The 21,395-nt window shown below is 44.4% G+C and overlaps 1 protein-coding gene across 1 annotated transcript in view; it reads left to right on the top strand.

The window, feature by feature from the left end:
* LOC126210092 (F-box/LRR-repeat protein 17-like) overlaps positions 1 to 21,395 on the top strand; it is a 208,066-nt gene that overhangs the window by 28,748 nt on the left and 157,923 nt on the right. The window contains exons 4-5 of the mRNA XM_049939224.1: positions 549 to 868; positions 13,630 to 13,818. Coding sequence (XP_049795181.1) covers positions 549 to 868; positions 13,630 to 13,818 — 509 coding nt within the window. The remainder of the gene's footprint in view (positions 1 to 548; positions 869 to 13,629; positions 13,819 to 21,395) is intronic.

Raw genomic sequence — 21,395 nt, 5'->3', positions numbered from 1 at the left:
TTCATGCTCTTGTCTGTGTGGCATAGTTGCTGTACAACTGAGTACATATAATGAAATATGCAAAGACTTTGTGCCCTGGTATTGACATTCCTCTTTTTACTACCCTTGCCAATTACATTACGACATTGTGCTGCAGCATTACACATCCATCTGTCAGCTGCCAAGGTCTACAGTTTTGCATCATTCGTCAATGCCTGTATGAACATCAATTTGTGACCAGTTTGCTTAACTTCTTTGTGGTGTCATTTTTTTGTCTTACTGTATTTTCATTACATCATTCAGATGGCAAGTACTGCAGTGTAACTGAAATTGTCACACGTAGCATAGACAGATACCCCTAATAATGTAATCCGTGTAATTTTGGAATTCTGGGGCAGTTTTGTCACCCTTTTTATCCTTCCCTGTGTCTAATGAGTTGATTTGTTAAGATGTGCAGTTTTGATGTCCTGTATATACGCGATTGACTTTGTTTTTGTACTCGTATCAGTTCTGCAAATTATCCATAGTGTATCATAAACCTGACTCGTGTCTGCTTCGCTTTGATTCAGGAAGCAGACAACCTCTTTGCTGGCTGTAGAAAGATCCGCACATTGTCCATTTCCGACAAGGGTGTCCGGGCAAACGTGAGATTCTTGGACGCCGTGGCACGGCTGGCAGACCTGCGAGTGCTGCACATACGAGAAACTGAAGTTGCAGACAAGGTGATTCCACTGCGCATTATAGCTGATGGCTGCCCACATTTAAGTGACTTGGGCTTGGGGGACATTTACGGCCTATGCTACTGGTATCAAGATGCCGAGTATTTCATCAGTTCCCATAAATGTGTGCTCAAGAGCCTGCGTATCAGGTGGACATCAGTCAACGGCAGGTGAGTCTAAAGTCGTGACGCTCATCTCGTACGATCAATCGCTGCGTTGCCACCTCTGCTGTGCGCGCACTGTGACCTGTCCTTCCTGTTTAACCCTCGCCAAACTGTCCCTCCCCCCTTCCTGAGGAAGGAACTGTTGGTATTGAAAGCTAGTAAGTGTATCAGTTTTACTTCTGTATGCATCTATCAGCAGTACTGATGCTAAGTGCTATCCAGCAATTTTGTCTAAAAAAAATTGCCTTTTCTTTTAAAAAAATCTTATTTTTTGATAAAACTGTATATATACCAAGGTAATCAGATGTAAACTTAAGCTTCTGTGTTTGATGTTTTGTAAATTATTTAGTATAGTCCTCCATGAGCTCAGTGCCCATCTCGGCAGGAAAATGTACAACTTTCAGTTTAAGAACTACATGTAGAGCATAATCAAAATGTTCATTTCTGTGCAAAGGACCTGTCTTAAAGAACTTGTCACTCAAATCAAAGCTCATGGAAAAAAAAAAATACTCATTTTATCATAAACAAAACAATTCAGTCCCATTACTAATCATTTCTGGAATTTGATTGATTCCTACTGTAATAATTTCTTTTTTTTTTTTTTTTTTTTTTTTTTTTTTTGGAGGTTCTGCCTTACAATTTAATGTATTGGCTGTTTTCATTTATGTTTCAGAAGATTAATTAGGATAAAAGATGACTAAGTCAGTAGAATTGAAGACAGGTATCAACTACTATTAATTATTTTTCAGTTTTCATAGAGTCACTTGAGAGATATCATGTTTACCAGTTTGCTGTTTACAAACTTTTGAAAGACTCTAAAATCCAAACACATTGGTTTGTCTTCAGAAGGGACACAGAATTATGCTTTGACACAGTGGTGATAAAAAAAATTGAAAAATAACAAACTGAATACTCCTCTTGTAGTCTTAATTTAAATTCATCACAGGTACTTTTGACAATAAATAGCTTTTGCCATCAACTATGACGAATATACTGTGGAGCATAGAAAGGTATCTTACTCCACTAGATGGTGCTTTGAGTAAAGAGACCACAGTTAATACTAAAATTTCATTTTAACTGTCTTTTGTCTCCTCAGAATATCTGAATAAAAATTGATGATTTCAGACATATTAGTGTGATCTGAATATTCTGTGAACTTTACGTGCTAATTGATAATGGAGCAAGAGTTTTGGAATTTAGTCAAGTTTGGTATATAGGGACCTATATTTTTACTATTCAAATTGTCTTAAAAATGTTTGTGGAATTGAATTCACGCATCCAATGTGTAAAAGATAAATACAAAAAGTATTTTTCCAAAAAGTTTTCAGTTAAACCTCACACGCCTCCAAAAGTGGTGATATTTTTTGTCATAGTCTTTTTTACCTGCTCTCTTCTGTCGGAAGTTAAATAACTGAATTATGTGCAAAATTATAGGCATTAACTGAGTAATAGATTTTACTTTTATTTTGAAATCCAATTATATGTAAAATTTAACACTGGAAAAACCTGAACGGAATAGCAGTGTGAATTAGGATAGGTTACTGCTCACCCCATTGAAGAAGCCTTGAGCCCCACAGTTTGGTTCAGCACCCAGAGACACCAGTGACCATGTGCATGTTTAGTTGTTGTGATAGTATGGAGAGAGAGAGAGAGAGGGGGGGGGGGGGTTATAAATCTGAGTAAGGGCTTTGTCCCATAGCTTAGCCTACTTTTAAGTGTGCCCATCTTCCGCACAACCCCTCCTCTGTGTGACTAGTACCACTCTGTCCTAATTCATACCTTTTAATTTTGGTTGGTTATCTTTACATTCCCAATTAGCCAAAGTGAAGTTTTACACATCATGCAGTCATTTCCAGAGAAGGCATGTAATTCTGATCATTACATATCACTGCGTTTATTGCTCAGTCTTTGACACAAACACTTTTTCTCGTGTCCATCCTCTATAAGTAAATGATAACCGCACAAAATTTTAGCAATTTTTCTGTCTGTTTTTCCATTTTATTGTACTCCAAAGTTTCAAAGTTTTGTTGTTTTTACCATTGTGTTGGCACGAAATTACACTTTAATATTTGGAGAATAAATGAAATTTCTTTTTTCTCTAATGAAATGATATAATTTTCGGTACTTTTTTGGTCTGATACAATTATGATTTTTATGAATTTTTTATCAGCCAATCTATGTGAAATTACATGGTTATATACTCTCTAGACCAGGGGTTACCAACAAAATTTTCTCGAGGACCCCCTCCTTGAGCATGATTGGTACCTTGTCATATCACAGTATCAGGCACCTAGAAAAGCCAAATTAAAAGTCTTTTTATACATTTTCTATTTTTGATACTTAGAAAAAACATTGACATATTCATTATTGAAAAAATATTGTGCTTAAAACTTTTTCAATTTATTTTTATTGTTAAAGATTTGATTATTGCTAGACGCAGAAGTTAGCGTTCGCTAAAGCTCTGCTCATGCAGGAAGTGGCCAAAACAAAAACTCTATTATCATACGAAATATATTTAATATATTTTTTATTATAATAACATCTCGCGGACCCCTCTGGCATAGCTCGCGGACCCCTGGGGGTCCGTGGACCACCTGTTGGAAACCACTGCTCTAGACTATCGACTGTAAAGAAAAATTTACCCCCCCCCCCCCCCCCAAGGGGGCCCACAGTCCTTTAGTAAGTATGTGTGTGGTACGCACAGGCCCCAGAGCTATTGCAGTCTCCTTTCCTTTCCTTTGAAGGCTGCATTACCATCCCTGTTCCTCTCCCTCCTTATCCTTGCTTCTTTGTTCGTGCCCCCTCTTTTTCCCTCTTAGTGGACTTCTTTATATTGACCTGGCTATACTCCTGGCTTTGTTTTGGTCTGTGCTATTGTTTAGTTTGCTGTTTCCACGTCCTTTTCGGTGTGTTTTGTCCCCTTGGGGTTTGACCTCCATTTCCAAAATTTTCCATTCAGTGTGAGCCACTTGGAGATGAACTCCCTACCTAGCTTCCATGGTGCAGGTTCCTCTCCCTCCCCTCCCCTTTCCCTCTGCACCCTGGCCCCCCTCCTGCTAGGTCACCAGCACTGTAGCCAGTCCGTATGGTGGGGCTATTAAGTACCCACTTGGCGTACCCCCCTGAAACCACAGGGATCACACTACTAGTACCTGAGCTGTTAACGCCTCATGTATGCTCAGGAGTCGATGCTCATCATTTTGGGGCACCAGAACTCCCTGTAATGGCCGCCGTGCCATATGACTCTTGCTGTGGCTGGGTGGCACCCACGGGGTGAGCCCCTGATCGGATTGGGTGGTACTAGGGCGAACGCCTTGTGCATGAAGCAACAAAAGCTTCACCATCATGGCCATCCTGTGGCTGTCTCTAAGAGTGGTAGCAGATGTGACACTCCTTCTTCTGATCCTTCAGCCTTCCCTCCCATGGCCACCCCCTGGGAGGAGGGTCAAACTAGCCAACTTGGGTTGAAACCTTTCCCTTGGTACCTGGTTTGTACCAGGACGAATGGCGATAGTTTTGCCATGACCGAGCCTTTGTTTTTTGTGGAGACGGTTGAAGATAAGTATGGAGAAGTAAAATCGATGAGTAAAATGCAGTCCGATGCTTTGCTCATCGAGACATCTTCTGCTGCCCAATCTGACGCCCTGCGTGCTTGTAACCATCTCGGTGACATCCCAGTCTCCGTCACACCTCACCAATCTTTGAACTCAGTACAGGGCATTATTTTCCACCGAGGTCTCCTCCTGCAAACTGACGAGAAGCTCCATGCTAACCTCGAGTGGCGAGGGGTTTGTTTTATCCGCCATGTGCGGCGAGGCCCTCCAGACAATCGCATCGCTGTGGCCGCCTTTGTCCTGGCCTTCGAGGGGAATATTTTCCCAGAGAAGGTCAAGGTAATGGTGTATCAGTGTGATGTAAAACCTTATATTCCACCACTGATGAGATGTTTTAAATGCTTAAGGTTTGGACACATGGCTTTCCGCTGCACCACTGATCACCTCTGTGGTGACTGTGGGTGCCCCCTCCATGAGGGGAGCGCCTGTGCTCCCCCGCCAATGTGTGTAAATTGAAATGGACAGCATTCTCCACACTCGCCTTATGCCCGGTGTTTGTGAAAGAAAGGAGGATTCAAGAGTACAAAACCTTAGATTGGCTCACCTACACTGAGGCTTGTCAAAAATATGACCGGCTCCATCCTGTGTTTATGACATCTATTTTTGCTTCAATTACGCCCATTCCCCCTCCTACTCCCTCCTCTTCCCGTCCCCACCCCATTCGCCCCATGCCTTCAGCCTCCTCCCCCGCCCCTCTCCTCCTCCCCCCTCTCCCACTCCCCCTGCCTCTCAGTACCCATACCCACCCCTTCGGGTGATGCTACTCCTCCCCCACCAGAGAAGTGCTCTCCTCCTTCGGAGGCCACCGGTACTGGAGCTCCCTCTCGGGACTCCTCTTCCCGGCACCCCCCTGAAAGGTGATCCGCTGCTTCACATCGGCAGTGTGATTCCTTGCCTGCCCTCACTGAAGTCTGCCCTGCTCTTCCTTGCCAAGAGAAAAAGCAGAAATGCAGGAATGAGGTCAAGGCCCCTCTGGTACCCCCTGAGATGCAGCCTTCCCCTCCTACAGTCAATGAACCGACAGAGTCTGGCCCCACCTATATGGATATTACCCCATCCTTATCGGTGACGGATAGTGAGTCGGTGGCGTGACCAACTCCGGTCCATTCACTTCCACTTTGGACTCTGGCTTGAGAATCCTCCAGTGGAATTGTAATGGATATTTGCGTCACCTTCCAGAGTTGCAGCTCCTTCTTTCCTTGTACTCTGCCGCTTATACTGTGCTCCAGGAGACCCATTTTGTCGATTCTTACTCACCCACCCTTCTTGGGTTCCACACTTTCTGTCGGAACCGAATTGGCACCTTGCGGGCTTCTGGTGGTGTTTGCACCTTGGTCTGTAAGGACATTGTCAGTAAATGGGTTCCCCTCCATACCACTCTGGAAGCCATTGCTGCCAGGGTCCATCTGGCCATTCCAATCACAATCTGTAATCTCTACCTCTCACCTGACAGGCCGCCAACATCCCATGCCCTCACCACCCTTCTTCAACAATCCCCTTCTCCCTTCCTGTTATTAGGGGACTTTAATGCCCACAACCCGTTTTGGGGTAGTCATGCGACTACTGCCCTGGGCAGGACAGTTGAAGCTGTTCTGGCAGGGCTTGACCTCTGTTTACTAAACACAGGTGCTCCCACACACTTTAGTGTGGCGCACGGCACTTTCTCAACCATTGACCTCTCCGTCTGCAGTCCTGGCCTTCTTCCCTCCATTCAGTGGGGCGTCCACGATTACTTACGAGACAGCGACCGTTATCCGATTGTTTTGACCTTCCTTCAGTGTCTCTCGCTCTGTCACCCTCCCAGGTGGGCCATATCTAAGGCTGATTGGGGTGCTTTCTCCTCTGCTCCCATCCCCCCTGTATTGCCACACGACAGTGTTGATGAATCTAGACTTTGACTGCCTCCATCCTTTCAGCAGCTGTTTCAGCAATCCCCCCTTCTTCAGGTTCCCCCCACTGGAAGATGGTCCCTTGGTAGACTCCGGAAATTGCTGCAGCTATGAAAGACCACTGCCGTGCTCTTCAACACTTCAAGAGGCACCCTTCTACTGCTCTGGTCTTTAAACAACTCTGTGCCCGGGCCCACTACCTAATCAAATTTCAGAAACAGATTTGCTGGGAACGATGTGTAGCTGCCATAGGTCCCCACACCCCCTCTTCACAAGTCTGGGTGAAACTCTGACGAATTTTTGGCCACTGTCCTCCCACTGGGGTTTGCAGGAATTTCTGTGCATGGTGTTGTCCTTACCAATCCGGACTTTGTGGCAGAAAATTTCGCTCAGCACTTTGCTCAAGCTTCGACATCGACTCGGTATCCTTCTCCTGAAAGACCGTTCAGAACGACTGCCTTTGTCTTTTGTTTCTCACTGCTCAGAGCCATATAATGCCCCATTGAGTGAGTGGGAATTTGCCAGTGCCCTCGCCCTTTGTCCTGACATGGCTCCTGGATCGGATGGGATACATAACCAAATGCTCCAACACTTACCAGTGGCTGGCCACCGTCGTATACTGTCCCTCTTTAACCGTCTGTGGGGTGAGGGGGTATTTCCTACACAGTCACAGGAAAGCATTGTTGTTCCCGTATTGAAGCCAGGGAAGTTGCCTCTTCAGTTGGATAGCTACCATCCAATTAGCCTTGCTAACACCCTCTGCAAGCTCCTTGAATGCATGGTGAGTTGGCAGCTGTTTTGGATCCTTGAATCCCACGATCTTTTGTCATTGACTCAAAGTGGTTTTAGCTGTGGCTGCTCTACGGTGGATAACTTGGTCCACCTGGAGTCTGCTATTCGGTCAGCTTTTGTCCATCAGCAACACCTCCTTGCAGTCTTCTTTGATTTGCATAAAGATGACACCACCTGGTGCCACAACATCCTCACCACCCATCACGAATGGGGCTTCCGTGGTGCTCTGCCCATTTTTATCTGTAACTTCCTTTCTTGTCACTTTTTTCGGGTCCAAGTTGGCTCCTCCTACAGCTCTCCCCATCGGGAAAAAAATGGCATTCCACAGGGTTCCGTGCTGAGCGTCCCTCTCTCTCGTAGCCATTAATGGTCTGTTGACAGCTGTTGGGCTGACAGTGTCCCCCTCTTTGTATGTTGACGATTTTTGTGTCTACCTTGCCTCCTCCGTAATGGGCACTGCAGAACGCCATTTACAGGGCGTAATCTGTCCGGCGCACTCATGGGCTCTCTCCCATGGCTTTCAGTTTTTGGCGGCCAAGACTTGTGTCATGCATTTCTGCTGTCGCCGTGCAGTCCATCCCCATCCAGAACTGTTCCTCGATGGCCAGGCCCTCGAGGTGGTGGACACTCATGGTTCTTGGGTCTGGTATACGATGCCCGGTTGACATGGCTCCGTCACCTTCGCCAGCTGAAGAGGATGTGCTGGTCCCATCTCAATGTTCTTATGTGTATGTGCAATACCACATGGGGTGCAGACCGCTTTGTTCTCCTGCGATTGTATCAAGCGTTGGTCCAGTCTCATTTAGACTATGAAAGTCCTGTCTGTGGTTCTGCATTGCCTTCGACACTGCAGATACTAGACCCCATCCACCACTGTTGGGTCCGACTTGCGACTGGTGCCTTCCAGAGTAGCCCCATACTTAGCCTTCTCACAGAGACGGGGATTCCACCACTGCAAGTTTGGTGCCAGCAACGTCCAATATCTTATGCGCTCCGCATTCGCTGCACCCCAAAGCACGCTAATTATGGTCTCCTTTATCCAGACACGATCACCCTGCTGCAGTGGCGGCCACGATGTGGGCTTACCATGGCTGTCCACATTCAGTCACTCTTTTCTGAGCTCCAGCAATTCAGGGTTCAGAAGTGATCTATACTGATGGCTCCATGGTTGTTGGCCGCACTGGTTTTGCATACACCTATGCGCGACGCATGGAACTTCATTCCTTGCCAGATGGCAGTAGTGTTTTTACAGCTGAACTGGTAGCCATCTTGTGCGTACTGGACCATATCTGCTTCTGCTCAGGACTCCCCTTCACTATCTGTAGTGACTCATTGAGCAGTTTGCACCCTATCGGCCGGTGCTTCCCTCATCACCCATTGTTCCCTTTATCTCCTCGTTCAACGTGGATGCTCGGTGGTTTTAATTTGGACCCCAGACCATGTTAGGATTCCTGGCAATCAACTTGCCAGTCAACTCGCTAAATTAGCTACTACCAGGCCATCTCTTGCTATTGGCATTCCAGAAATAGACCTTCGCTTGGCATTACGACGTCAGGTTTTGGGCCTTTGGGATGCAGAATGGATCACTCTTTCTTCACCGAACAAGCTCAGGGCAATTAAGGATTCTACAACTCTATGCCGGTCCTCCTTACGGGCCTCTTGTAAGATCTCTGTTGTCCTCTGCTGGCTCTGCATTGGCCATACTTTTTTTTTGGACTCAAGGTTGTCTCCTCCGTCATGAGGGCCCGCCTATCTGTCGTTGTGGATCGATGTTGACTGTGGCTCACATCTTATTGGACTGCCCAAACTTGGCCACCCTTCGATGGGCTTTAAGCTTTCCAGACTCGCTACCCCTTGTGTTGGCTAACAATGCCTCAGCGGCGGATCTCGTTTTATGTTTTATTTGTGATGGGAGGGACCTTCCACCTTATTGGTGTTGCTTCCCCCTTCACCTCGACTGGATTGGCTTCAACTGGGCTTGGTGGTTCACCCAGGCCCTCTGCCTTCCCACTCCTTTTGTTAGGGGGTCTGTTATGTCTTGAGCGTCTCTCTTATCTCGTGTGCTTCTTCCTTTCCACCCCTGTGGGAATGGAAGAAACCTCAATTTTTGTTATTTGTCCCTTTATATTTTTTGTTTGTGTAACAAATAATAGTTATTAATTTTTCCTTTAGAATGTAAAATTAATAATTGAAGATTTGAGAGGCCTGGATAATATACTTTTGATCTAACTGGAAATTTAATTGATTAAACTTAGAAATAGGTTCAATTACCAGTAATTTTTTTCTAAACAGTGCTACATACATTTTTTTCCGAACAGAGCACAGATACTACTCTGTAAACAGGTAAGTTCTCCCCACTGATGTTTTAGGATGCTCAACAACAAGCAGCACACGAGGAATGTGAACCTCTCATTTGGGCTAATGGAATGACTGCGAAGGTCCTCAGGAATGCGTAAACTGTGCAGTGACATCATGTGTTGTATTTAGCTCTATGATTGTCCGAAACATCCACAGTTCTAAATATTTAAAAGCTACATACCTTGCTGGTATCAAATTTTCTTCTCACACAAAAGATGCTAATTTATTCTTTAAGTTATATTACGAGGTGGTCTCGAGACATCACTACACTACTCCTCCTCCTTGCTTGCAGGTTCCCTAAGAACTCTCAAATGGTTTAAAGTTATGGAAACTTCTGCCTTCAGGATGTGTCTGAATTCTGAGGACCATTCTGCACAAGAAGAATTTGCCCAATTCTCTTCCAAAATAAAATGAAACTGAACTTCGGTGATGATAACGTGTTAAATCTGAAGCTAACTTGATGAAGATAGTATTTGATTTTGTAGGGTCTTTGTGCTATCTTTCAGCTGTTCTTCTCGTGTCTTTTTAAAATTAATTTGTTTAATGGTCCCTCACAGTCATTACCAAAATAGTGGATTTTTTTTAGCATTCTTCAATATTCTTTTAGATGAATTACAATGGGGTGTACAGTGCACCAGTATTGCTGCGCTGTGTTCCTGGATAGTGAAGGAATAATTTTCACTTGAGCCCACTGATATTCTGCCAACATTTAAATCGGATGATTCTTTAAGTGTCTTACAACATTTTGATTCCTTCCTACCCAGTCAACACTTAAACAACGCATTGTCAGGTTCAGATTCATTGATAATATTTTCACGACTTCGGCTCGTGACGGGAAAATCCTTGCTTGTATCTCCACTTCCTCTACATCTGCTCTGAAATACACTTCACCTGGTCCTTCTCAGCTTACCAAGTCTTTTCTGTCAATCTCTACCTCTTCGTTCATATCGAGTGGACCGATCACCAACTATCTCCACTTTGTAAACTGTCAGCCATTCCATCTCAAAAAGTGTCTTCCTTACAGTCTTACTGCATCTGCAAAGGAAAACAGGAGTTGGCTAAATGTAAAGATTACCTTACATACTTTACGCGATCAGGTCCAGAGGATCGTGCACGGCTACGAGTATCTTCTTCCATTGGAATCTGTTTTGTGCCTTCTGTCACCAGTCACCTTCTGTGATATGCAGCAAGTCCTTGTACATTCCATTTCTCCACCTTTTCTTTGGTCTTTCTAGTGGTTTTCTTCCACATGAAGTAAAATCCACGGATTTCAAAGGCCTTCAGTATTTACCCATCCGAGTAACATGTCCTGCCAATACTAGCTGCTTGCTTCTCATCAGGTCTGCAATGTTTGATCTGTTACAGATTTCAGCCACCTCACAATTATGTTGGATCTTCCATTCTCCAATGATCTTATCTTCTGCCAGATCATAGAGCTCTCGTAAGACTTTTTACTGGAAAATGAGAAGATTTTTCTGCACATTCCAAGTTTCACAACTCTACAGACCTAGAGGTTATGTCAGTGTTTTGTACAGGTGGAATTTGAAATTCCTTTAGAGACTATGTGATTTAAAAAGCTGACACAGACTTAAGTATGATCAGTTTGCAACTCTGATCCTCGCTCTGATTTCTGCCTTACACGATGTGTCATTCGTAAAGATTGCCCCCAGACATTTAAAATTATGAACCCATTTGTATGATCAGGTTCTGACTATCAGAGGTTGGAGTGGGTCTCTCAAACAGGCATGGGTCGAGCTTATCACTGGGTACTCTGTCTTCAATTTATTCACAAGGAGATCTATTCTACTCACTTCCACCTCCACCCTGCCGATCAACCGCATCAGTTCTCCTTTAGGTCTAGATGACAGGGCTGCAACATTGACGGATGGAGGTATGTGATTATCTCAACATCTACCTCTGTCACTTCAATTTATGGAAAGCTTCCCTATTATTTTTTTGAACACCATGTCGAACAATGTCGGTGACACACCATTTTTTTTGTCTGAACTCTGTTTTATGTAAAAGCTCTCCTTTTATGTAAAAGCTCTCCTTGACTTGTTTCACAAGCTTCATTTTCCCATTGGAATCAGTGAGACAGGCTCGAACTAGGCTGATGAGTTTCTTGGGCATTGCAAATTTGGTTAGGCAACTCATAAGTCTCTCTAAGTGGATGCAGTATATCCGTTTGTAAAATCCCTGAATAGCACATGTAGGTCTTTGCCACATTCCCACATGTTTTCGGTAAGCTGTTGCAGCACATAGATGTTGACATATGAACAGCCCTTTCTGAAACCCCTCTGATACTCACAAGTCACTGCTTCTGCAAATAGCTGGATTCTATCCAGTATACAGTTAGACAAGATCTTACGAGAGGCACCCTCTGTAGTAGCTGCAATCCGTTTTCTCATCTTTCTTGTATACAGAGCAGACGACTGTTGTCTTCCAATCTTCTGGGATCTCCTCCAAAATCCAGATCCTCTTGATGAACTGTATTTTCTTCTGGAGTGTCTCTCCTTCAGCTTGAATGACATCTGCCTGGACTCAGTCTTCTCCTGGACTTTAATTCTCCTTCAGTTTCATTATCTAAATATTCATTTCCTCCAATGTGGGTGATCTTAATTTCCTCCAGCAATTTAAATCTACAATGTCAGGATGTTGAAATTCAAGCACATCTTTAGGATCATCACAGTTGAGGAGCTCCATGAAGCATTGTTTCCATCTCACAGCAGTATTGAACTAATTGGTGAATGTGGTCCTGTTATTGTCCTTGATGAATTTTTGGCAACTCTGGTATCTATTCTTGAAGAAGGTGACTTTACAGCACATCTTTTGCACCTCTTTCCCCAAGAAATCTTGTTGAGCCTCCTCATTCCTCTGATGCACATTCTCTTTGCTCTCGTCAGGATTGCTCAGTTATTTCTCGATATTTCTTTGAACTGTGCTTTGCCTCGAGCAATATGTGCGACTTGTAGCAAGCCTTCCTCGGCTTCTCTTCTCTTCGCAATGCCTTAATGCATTCATCTCCAACCCAAATCTTGTTGCTCCTGATTTACTTGTTGACGACTACATTTGCCATCTCTTCCTGCAGAATTTCAAAGCTTTCTCTACAGCTGTCAAGGTTCATTTCCTCACTCTGAAAAATGTGAAAAGGTGAAGGACAAGGAATGGGAAAATAGAGCATTCTGAGATACACTTCGTCTGGTTCTTCGACCGAGACCTGTCCGGCTCGGGAGACCCTCCCAGTAGCTATGCTACCACTTAGCTCTTAGTGTCACACGAACATGCAAACCTCTCGACCCACACGAATAGTACTGCTTTAAGACAGTCTCTCCTGGAGAGGTACTGATAAGCATACCAGAGGTTTTATTGACAGACTATTCTCTCCAGCTCATCCACAATCAGATATCCACTGCGGCCTTCTCTAGTGACACCAGTAAATGTGTTAACTGACCACTGACCAGCACTCCTCTGATCACCCAGTGTCTCCTTGGCTTTGAAGAGCTCAATCCATCCTCCCCAGGGGTTCAGCTCTGAGATGAGGGTTATCCTACATGCATCACCCAAAGCTGTGTTCTGCAGCCCACCAAACTTACAGAATATCCTTGTTCATCCTGCTCGCAACCCTGCTCCTGACCCTGCACCCCACGAGTCATTCCCTCGTAGTCGACCAAGGTGTAGTACTGTCCCAAAGACTACCTGTGACCTCCTACCATAGCTAGTCACTGGCTTTTCTTACCCTGTAAAAGGTGCGGCTATATTGAAAGGAGCCACATTATATATTAACCATGCAGCAATTACTGTACATATTGTAGATCGTGTTTCGCTTCTTATGTGTAATCCCTGCTGCCTTAAGAATGTCAGACTGTCTATTCCAGATGGAATTGTTTCAAAATTACTTGAAATCTGTAAACACTATAATGTATATTTGCTTTTCTCCAATAGTTGAGTAATTGCTTCAGCTCTTCTTACATTTCTGTGGAATTTTCAGATGTCGATTGTGTGCTGACTCCCCACGTTTGACTGTTACAGAGTTGTGAATTTGACTGAGTTGTGTAGAAGGATTTACCTGTACACCTCATCAGCACATAAAGCTGTATTGTGCTCTTCTCCGCAGGAGTATAGTTCCGCTGCTACTTGTGTGTGCCGACGTGCTGGAGCACCTCGAGCTGATAACCCACCACAAGATGAGCGTCGAGGAGGTCACAAAAACTCTCACCGCCCTGGGGAAACTCCACAACCTGCGGCGTCTCCACTTCAGTGTCACTAATTTGGAAGTCCGACACTTGGTTCCTGCTGTGTTTAAGTGAGTTACACCAGATTAAATATCATACTTTTCTTTTAAAGTGGAGCTCGTCCATGCCCACAATTACACAGTGACCATTACAAAAAGATCTGTTAGTTCTGCCATGCACAGTGCTAGTATACCACTATAGGGCCATATCATACAGTTGGTCAAATTATCTGCATGTCTAGAATTGACTATCCATTAACGTGGTCCCATCTATGAGATTGTGGACTCAGAGATTGAGGCCAAGGGAAAGAAAGAGAGCTGCAGCATTCGCCATCTCTGTGAGAGACCAGACAGAGAGCAGGACAAGTGGTGGGACTAAAGTTATGTGCCACTCACAACAACTTGTACTCTGTACTAGGGTACATCAGTAATTGGATCTTCGGCACGTTGCCATAGTCGTCCGCACCTGTGAAGGCTCTTTTTTCTGTAAAAAGCCTGTCATCGTTGGAGTGACTAGTCTAGTTATAAAATTTGCTTCTTATTGTATTAGTGTGTAGGAGCTGTTCGAATGGCTGTGCATGGGACTACCCAAAAGTTCAATGCTGCACTGTGTGGAGCATCTGCAGCATGCAGTTCGCTCCCTGCTCCCTGCTCTTTGCTCCCTCCCCCCCCCCCCCTCTCCCCCCCCCCCCACCTCTGCGCACGCGCGCGCGCGCACACACACACACACACACACAGAGAGAGAGAGAGAGAGAGAGAGAGAGAGAGAGAGAGAGAGAGAGATATTAATGGTCTGCAAAGTTTTCTCTGCCTGTAGTGAGTTTGTTTTTTTGCTGCATTTGGTTCATTCTCTCATTTCTTAGAGTGGAAAGATGAGTATAGTTGAAAAGCACCAGCTGTGAAATTTTGCTTCCCACTCTGGGAAAAATGCTTCTAAAGCTCTCGTGGAGTTGTAAAAGTTTGCAGAGTTGATGCTGTGTGGAAAACTTGAACGTACCAGTGCTTTGCTCATTTCTAATTTGGTGAAATGTTGATTGATGGCACACCTCATTCTAGACATCTGGCAGTTTCTACATTGTACAGTCCAGCAAAATGAGTGTCGACTGGAAGCGTGCTATGTTTCAACAGAATGTCACCAGACTGTCACAGATTTTTTTTCTAAAATAGTTATTATTAGTGTTTCTCAATACTAGGGTAATGACATGCAACCTAAATGACAATTAAACAGATGGAAGATGTCAGTGCTGCCTCCCCAAGTGGACATGTGAAGTGAAGTCACACATTGAGGTAGTGGTGGTTTGTTTTTGTTTTTTGTGTGAGGAGGATAGTGAAATCAGAGTTTATTCCACCAGGTCAGACCGTAATAAAGTTTCCTGTTTAGACATTAAGAGAAGACAAAAGTGTGCAGTAGAAAGGTCTGATGTTTGTCAGCAAGTGACTGGTTTTCTCAGCATGACAGTGCCCATGTCTATAGCAACTACACACCCAAGTAAGTACATGCCTAAAGTGTAAATCACTTTAATGAGAAACAAGTTTAGAAGTTCCATTCACAGTCCAAGTGTAATGCCACGACAAATCTGATATGATGCAAAGAGCCCCAAGACTTGAGTCAAGTTAACATGAGCATACAAGATAACAGAATGAAGTTGTGTGCACTCCGTTCTGGGATTATATGGGATTAATTGCTCATTGCTCGTAAGCGTCTCAAGGTGGCACCATCTATCGGCTGCACGTACTGTCCCCTATGCATCCAATGTTTGATCGTGCTGCTGAGCACTGGAGCAGGTGAGTTGAATAGTGACAGTAGCAGTCACTGAGGTACGTTATGAGAGTTGACTTAGTGTTACCGCAGTCCTCTCCCCTTGAAGGTGTGACTGAGATGCTGCAAATCCCCCGGCATCCATCCTCTCAGCTTGGGATGGCGCTTGGTACCTGGGAAAGTGATATCCATAACATTCCGAGCACCGTCAGCTGTCACCCTTGGCAAGAACGAGAGCTCTCAGTTAGATGCAACTGGAGAATAGGGCTGAATATGGTCTGTGCAGTGACGAATTCATCATAGGCTTTGAATGAGACTATATTTCTGCTTGTAACCTGGCTTTTAGACCCATTTCATCTATTTTCAGTGGTTAATTTCTTATGGCAAGGGACTTCAGTTTTATGATTACACAGCAAGACTTCCTTACCCCACATTATGCTGGAACATCAAATCATATCATACGGATGCCAAAAAAAGTATAAAGTGTTTTTTAAGCTATTTTTTTTAAAAAAATCTATCTTGCTTGTCCAATTGTTGAATCCAATTTGGAAGGAACCCCACCAATCGTATCAGACTTGGGCTGTGGAGTTGTGATGTCTTAGCCACATGCACCATTTCGTTACTTCTGAACCCAAGGAATCTTATGCAGATACTTCTGTTAAGGATGCCATCTTTAGATCGACTCCCAATAAGGAGGTCTGTCAACAGGCATTGTGGTTTTAAGACCCTCTCCTTTGCAAAATTGTTCTTGTGTATTGGGCTGTCAGTTGGATTCCTGGACTTCTGTCAAATTAGATGGCGGTAGGCTCTCAGTTCCAGTTCAACTTTGGAAACTGACATCACAGTGGTGTGCTGTGTATGGCTGCTGTGCTCCACACAGTCACATCTGCAGTGCACTAGTTCCCACAAGACTTTGCCTTCCTGCCGCACTTGTTTTGTCCTCAGCAGTGGTCTTCTAGCTACTACTGTGGGAAGAAAGGACGCATTGTGGCTCAGGCTCCATCTTTGACCTCTCAGTCTACTAACACCGTCTGCCCTTCAAGTGACAATCTGGCAACTGCTTCTAACAAACTATTCATCAGTGTGTGTATATTAATGAGACAGCCATATGGTTGCAAGTGATACAGGCACTGCAGCATCACTTACAAAATCTAACGCATATCTGCCCCTCGGCTCCCCACCATTTTCTCCTACCTCGAGTCTTCATGTCAGTTATAGCAGGCAACAAATCTCTATTCTCGTACAGTCGATAGCAGAGGCGGCATACAAGGCCCTGGTCCTCTCATTGACTTTCCTTATATTGGACAGTGGTTTTACTGCAAATCTTTTTGACTCGGCTGCTCTTCTGGAGTTTGGGTTTATGGTCATAGATTTGGTTAACTTAGTTTCTGACCTGGTGCCCTCTCAAGAACTGGGTGAACTATGCAAGCAATTTTGAGACACATTTCCACCTAGGAAAGGCAAGGACAAACATTACTCTTAACCCCAAAGCACAACCTCAGTTCTTCAGAGCCAGGCCAATGCCACATGTGCTTTGTGACCAAGTAAAGGAGGAACTTGACAGGTTCACTGCTTTGGATGTAATTGAATCTGTATTGTCTAGCCAGTGTGCTATGCTGTTAGTGGTTATTGAGAAACCTCTGCCACACACCGTCAGGTGGCTTGCGGGGTATTGGGGGGGGGGGGGGGGAGGAACAATTGACAAGCTGTGTCTTTGCAGCAGTTTCGAGAGGACGATTAATGCACACTTTATGGTCCACACGTACCTCGTCCTGTGTCCATAAGAACTCATTGAAAAACTGGTGGGGGACAGTATTTTTCCATATTTGATGTGTCAGAGGCATATTTCCAACTACCACTAAGTGAGGAGTTCCTGCAGTTGCTTGGAGTCAACAGGCCCTTTGGTCTCTACAAGTACCGCAGATTATTTTTGGGATCTTGAGTGCTATGGCCTTTTTTCAACTTTATTTGGACCCACTCACAGAACAGGTCTCTTTTTGTATAGACTATCTAGCTGAAATTGTAGTCATGAGTCCCATCACCAAGGAACACTTACGGAACCTTTGGCTTCTGTTTCAGACACGGTGTGATGTGGGTCTCGAGTGCAAACTGAATAAATCACATTTCTTTCAGCGATCTATTGAATACCTATGATGCATCATTTGCTTTCGGGAGGTCCAACTGACAGTCACGTCGAGTTTATAGAGGCCCTCCCTCGTCTTGCTTACATCGAGGAGCTACACGCAGTTTTACGCAATGTTGCTTATTACCACAAATTCATTACACAGGCAGCTATTATGGCATATCCTCTAAAGCAGTTGCCCAAAAATGGCACATTGATTCTTTGGATGCCAGCATGTGAACAAGCACTCAACAGTTTGAAAGACAGTCATCATTTGGACTTGTGCTTGGCCACATTTCAGCTGGGCTGACAGTTTGTTGTGGCTACAGATGCATCTCGGTAAGGCTAGTGGGCTACACTGGTCCTTTGGAATCCCAACTATTCCTATCAGCCAATACTACTTGTCTCAGACACCCCACACGGTGCAGAAGAATTATTCTCAGATTGAACAGGAAGCACTTGCCATTATTTACTCAATCAGAATGATTCATGTGTTTCTACATGGTGTGAAGTTTCACCTGGTCACGGTTCACACATCCTTAGTCTCTCTCTTTAGCTGCACGGTGCATCTGCCAGTCAAGATGGCACAAAGGTTTCAACAGCAGGCCAGTTCCTCAGCTGTTACCAGTGTGAGATTCTGTTTCGCCTGATGGCTCAGCAGTCCAACCCAGATGGACTCTCATGTTTCCCAATGGGACCTGACCCCAGCTTTGACTGGGAAGAAATCCTCCACTTTTACCTTAACAAAGAAGCTCAGCAGACCATAGACGGGTTCCCTATTATGAGCTCATGCGGTCAGCTTATATCTCATTCTCTGCCAGGTGAGGCAACATATCCACAGAGGGTGGGTGACCGGGTGGCCTCTGGCTCGAGCCTCAGACCCTGTCTGTAGTTATTTTCTTCTATGCCACAGACTGCATCTTGTTGACAACAGAAGACACAGTGCCGCAGGCAGTGATTTGGACGTCCTTCCAGCAGAACAACCTGCACATCCTGCACTGTGGCCACGAGGGGGAGGGGGGGGGGGCATCGAGGACGAAGATGATGGCTCATTGCCACGTCTGCTTGCTGTGGGCAATCATGGGATTGAACATTTACTCTCTGTTTGCCCCCAGTGTTCAGACCACCAACCTACTCTGCAGCAATGTTACTCACCATGAGCAGCACATACATAGCCTGAGGAATGTGTTCACCTGGATTTTCTCCTATCTGCACATATCTGTACATCCCATAGTGTAATATCCCAACACCCACTGCTAAATGTCACAAACATCTTTCATCTTTATAGAAGCTTGGGAGTGGGAGGTGCCATCCTAAAAATGTCATGTCAAATTTCAATACAGTGCAGTGATACTCCACAAACTATAACACGCTGTGTCCAAAATTAAAGCAACAAATGGAAGTTTTGTAGTGCTGCATTTATTTTGCCACAAAACAGTACAAACATGTTATGGTAAAGTAGACACAAGGTAAAAAATACAGAATGTAAACAACTGCAACACAGATAAGAATAGATAAAAATGTTATTCACTTTTTCCAACTTAACGGATCTGCATACACATTCTGACAACTGATTAATGTGCTCAGTACGGGGTGTGACTACCACTGGCACCAATACAGGCATGATGACAACGGGCCAAGCTGCAAATGATGTCATCGATCTCATGTCGAAGGAGTAATGCATGCAAGTATCGGAGAGTAATCAGCGAAAATTTACGTGATGCAACCCCTCTCACCATGCATCCCAGACATGCTCTGTGAGATTCAAATCGGGAGAGCAAGCAGGTCACGCCATGGGTGCAATATCTTCTTTTTCCAAGAGAACAACCACCCACGATCTATGACGTTGAGCGTTATCGTCTGTCAGTATGAAGTCCGGGCCCACAGCACCTCACAACAACCGCACACGAGGTCCCGAGATCTCGTGACAATACCTGACGGCAGTTAAATCTTGCCAATTCACCCGTAAAATTTCATGAAGAGGTGTTAATGTGGCTAACATAATCCCTGCCCACACCATTAGGGATCCTCCGCGATATCAGTCTCTTTTCACAGTGTTTCGGACCCGAAATTGAGTTCCACATTCCCTCCAGATGCGAATCCATTGAGACTCACTCTCCAGACCAAATCGGGACTTTATCGGCCCACTGTTCGACTGTTCAGGTGGCATGCTGACAACTGCACTCTAGACGTTCCCATCTGTGAGGTACACGTACGACTTGTCTCCGGCAGTAGAGGCCACTCTGCCGAAGCCTTCTGTGCACCGTCGGCTTCGATACGACACATCCAGTGGATGCTGTGGGGTCAGATGTCAGTTGCTGTGCAGTACTAAGCCAAATAACAATCCTCTCTTTCTGATGTCACAAATGGTAGCCCCTGACCTGGTGTTCGGGATACGGTTTCGGTCTCTCTAAACTGTTTCCACACCTGAGAAATAACGGAACAATTCACATTAAGCCTTTTCCACTGTCCTGCTTCCATTCTTCCTACGGCTCTCCACCGCAGAGAGTCTGGTAGGTGTCTTCTCTGTGCCGCAGTGCACCGTCTTTGACTGTGCACACAGCATCTGTGGATGAGGGACTACCTGGAGAACACTATCCTGCTCGATAAGTGCCCTGGCCTCATTGTTGGTGGAATTCCGTATTCTGTACACAACACAATCGTACAGACGTCTCTTGACAATTTGTACGATTACATCGTGAATTAGACACAGAATAGAGAAACAGGGGTTTTTGCTTTAATTTTGGACACCGTATAATAGTCCTTTCAAACAAATACGTGCAAGTAGCAAAAATGTTAAAGTTTTGGCACTACAGACAGATCAAAGTCTGAGTTGGAAAACCCACTGCCTGGAATTACTGAAGCACCTTTTGTTCAGTATATGTTAGCATATGTGTGATAACTGCTATAGATGATTTAAAAATAAAGAAATGTATTTATGTAGTTATGTTCACCAGTGAGTTCTGGAACCTTTCTTTTGAGCAGAAGGGCTAGGTTCAACAGGGCTAGGTTCAACTTAAGGGGATAGTGGTTCCAGAAAACAGAATTGTGTTGCAATAATTATAACAGGTGTTTGTTCTAGGACATCCTGCTGAGATTCGTTTCATAGAACTTAGTATTTGAAAGCTATTTCACAAATAGATACATTTTTAATGTCCTTAGTCATTACTAATACCTGTCTTTTCTCACAAAAAGAGGGAGAAAATAATAATTTGCCATCAGGACTAAAAATGATCTCTAGATTTAGATTAGTGCAGGAAGTAGTCAGGTTGGTGGCAGCACACGTATTCAACAACTTGCTGGAGTTTCAGACTGAAGTAAAGAACATTCTGTTGGGTAACCCCTCCTACTGCATTGCAAATATCTTCACAGAAACACTTAAAATTGAGGGTTAGGTTACTTTGTAATCAAAATTAGCACTGTAATACAATAATGTTTTGTGGTAACGACTTGAGTGATTATAACACACATAAGTAAAATGTACATGTTTGAGTACTTTTCACACCCCAGAGCTGCCTCTGTACAAGATCCATAGAATATAACTACTGTACAGTAATGTGTTGTGATGTAATAAACATTTTAATGCTTTTTCAAACCTGCCTGTTTCAGTCCACAACAAAAAAATTTCTCTTCCCATTGTTCAGCTGTTCCCTAGAGCCCTTCGAAGCACGATGTTCAAGCTTGGTGTACAGGAGAGACACTTTCCTGGTAAAAGGAGTTTGTTTTCTCACAGCTGAGGTGTGGCTAACAAGGATAGTGTGAATTGTA

Source organism: Schistocerca nitens, chromosome 10 (assembly GCF_023898315.1).
Source record: "Schistocerca nitens isolate TAMUIC-IGC-003100 chromosome 10, iqSchNite1.1, whole genome shotgun sequence".
NCBI classification, from domain to species: domain Eukaryota; kingdom Metazoa; phylum Arthropoda; class Insecta; order Orthoptera; family Acrididae; genus Schistocerca; species Schistocerca nitens.
Note: the sequence above shows the minus strand (reverse complement) of the source record. Positions and strands in the feature narration are given on the sequence as shown.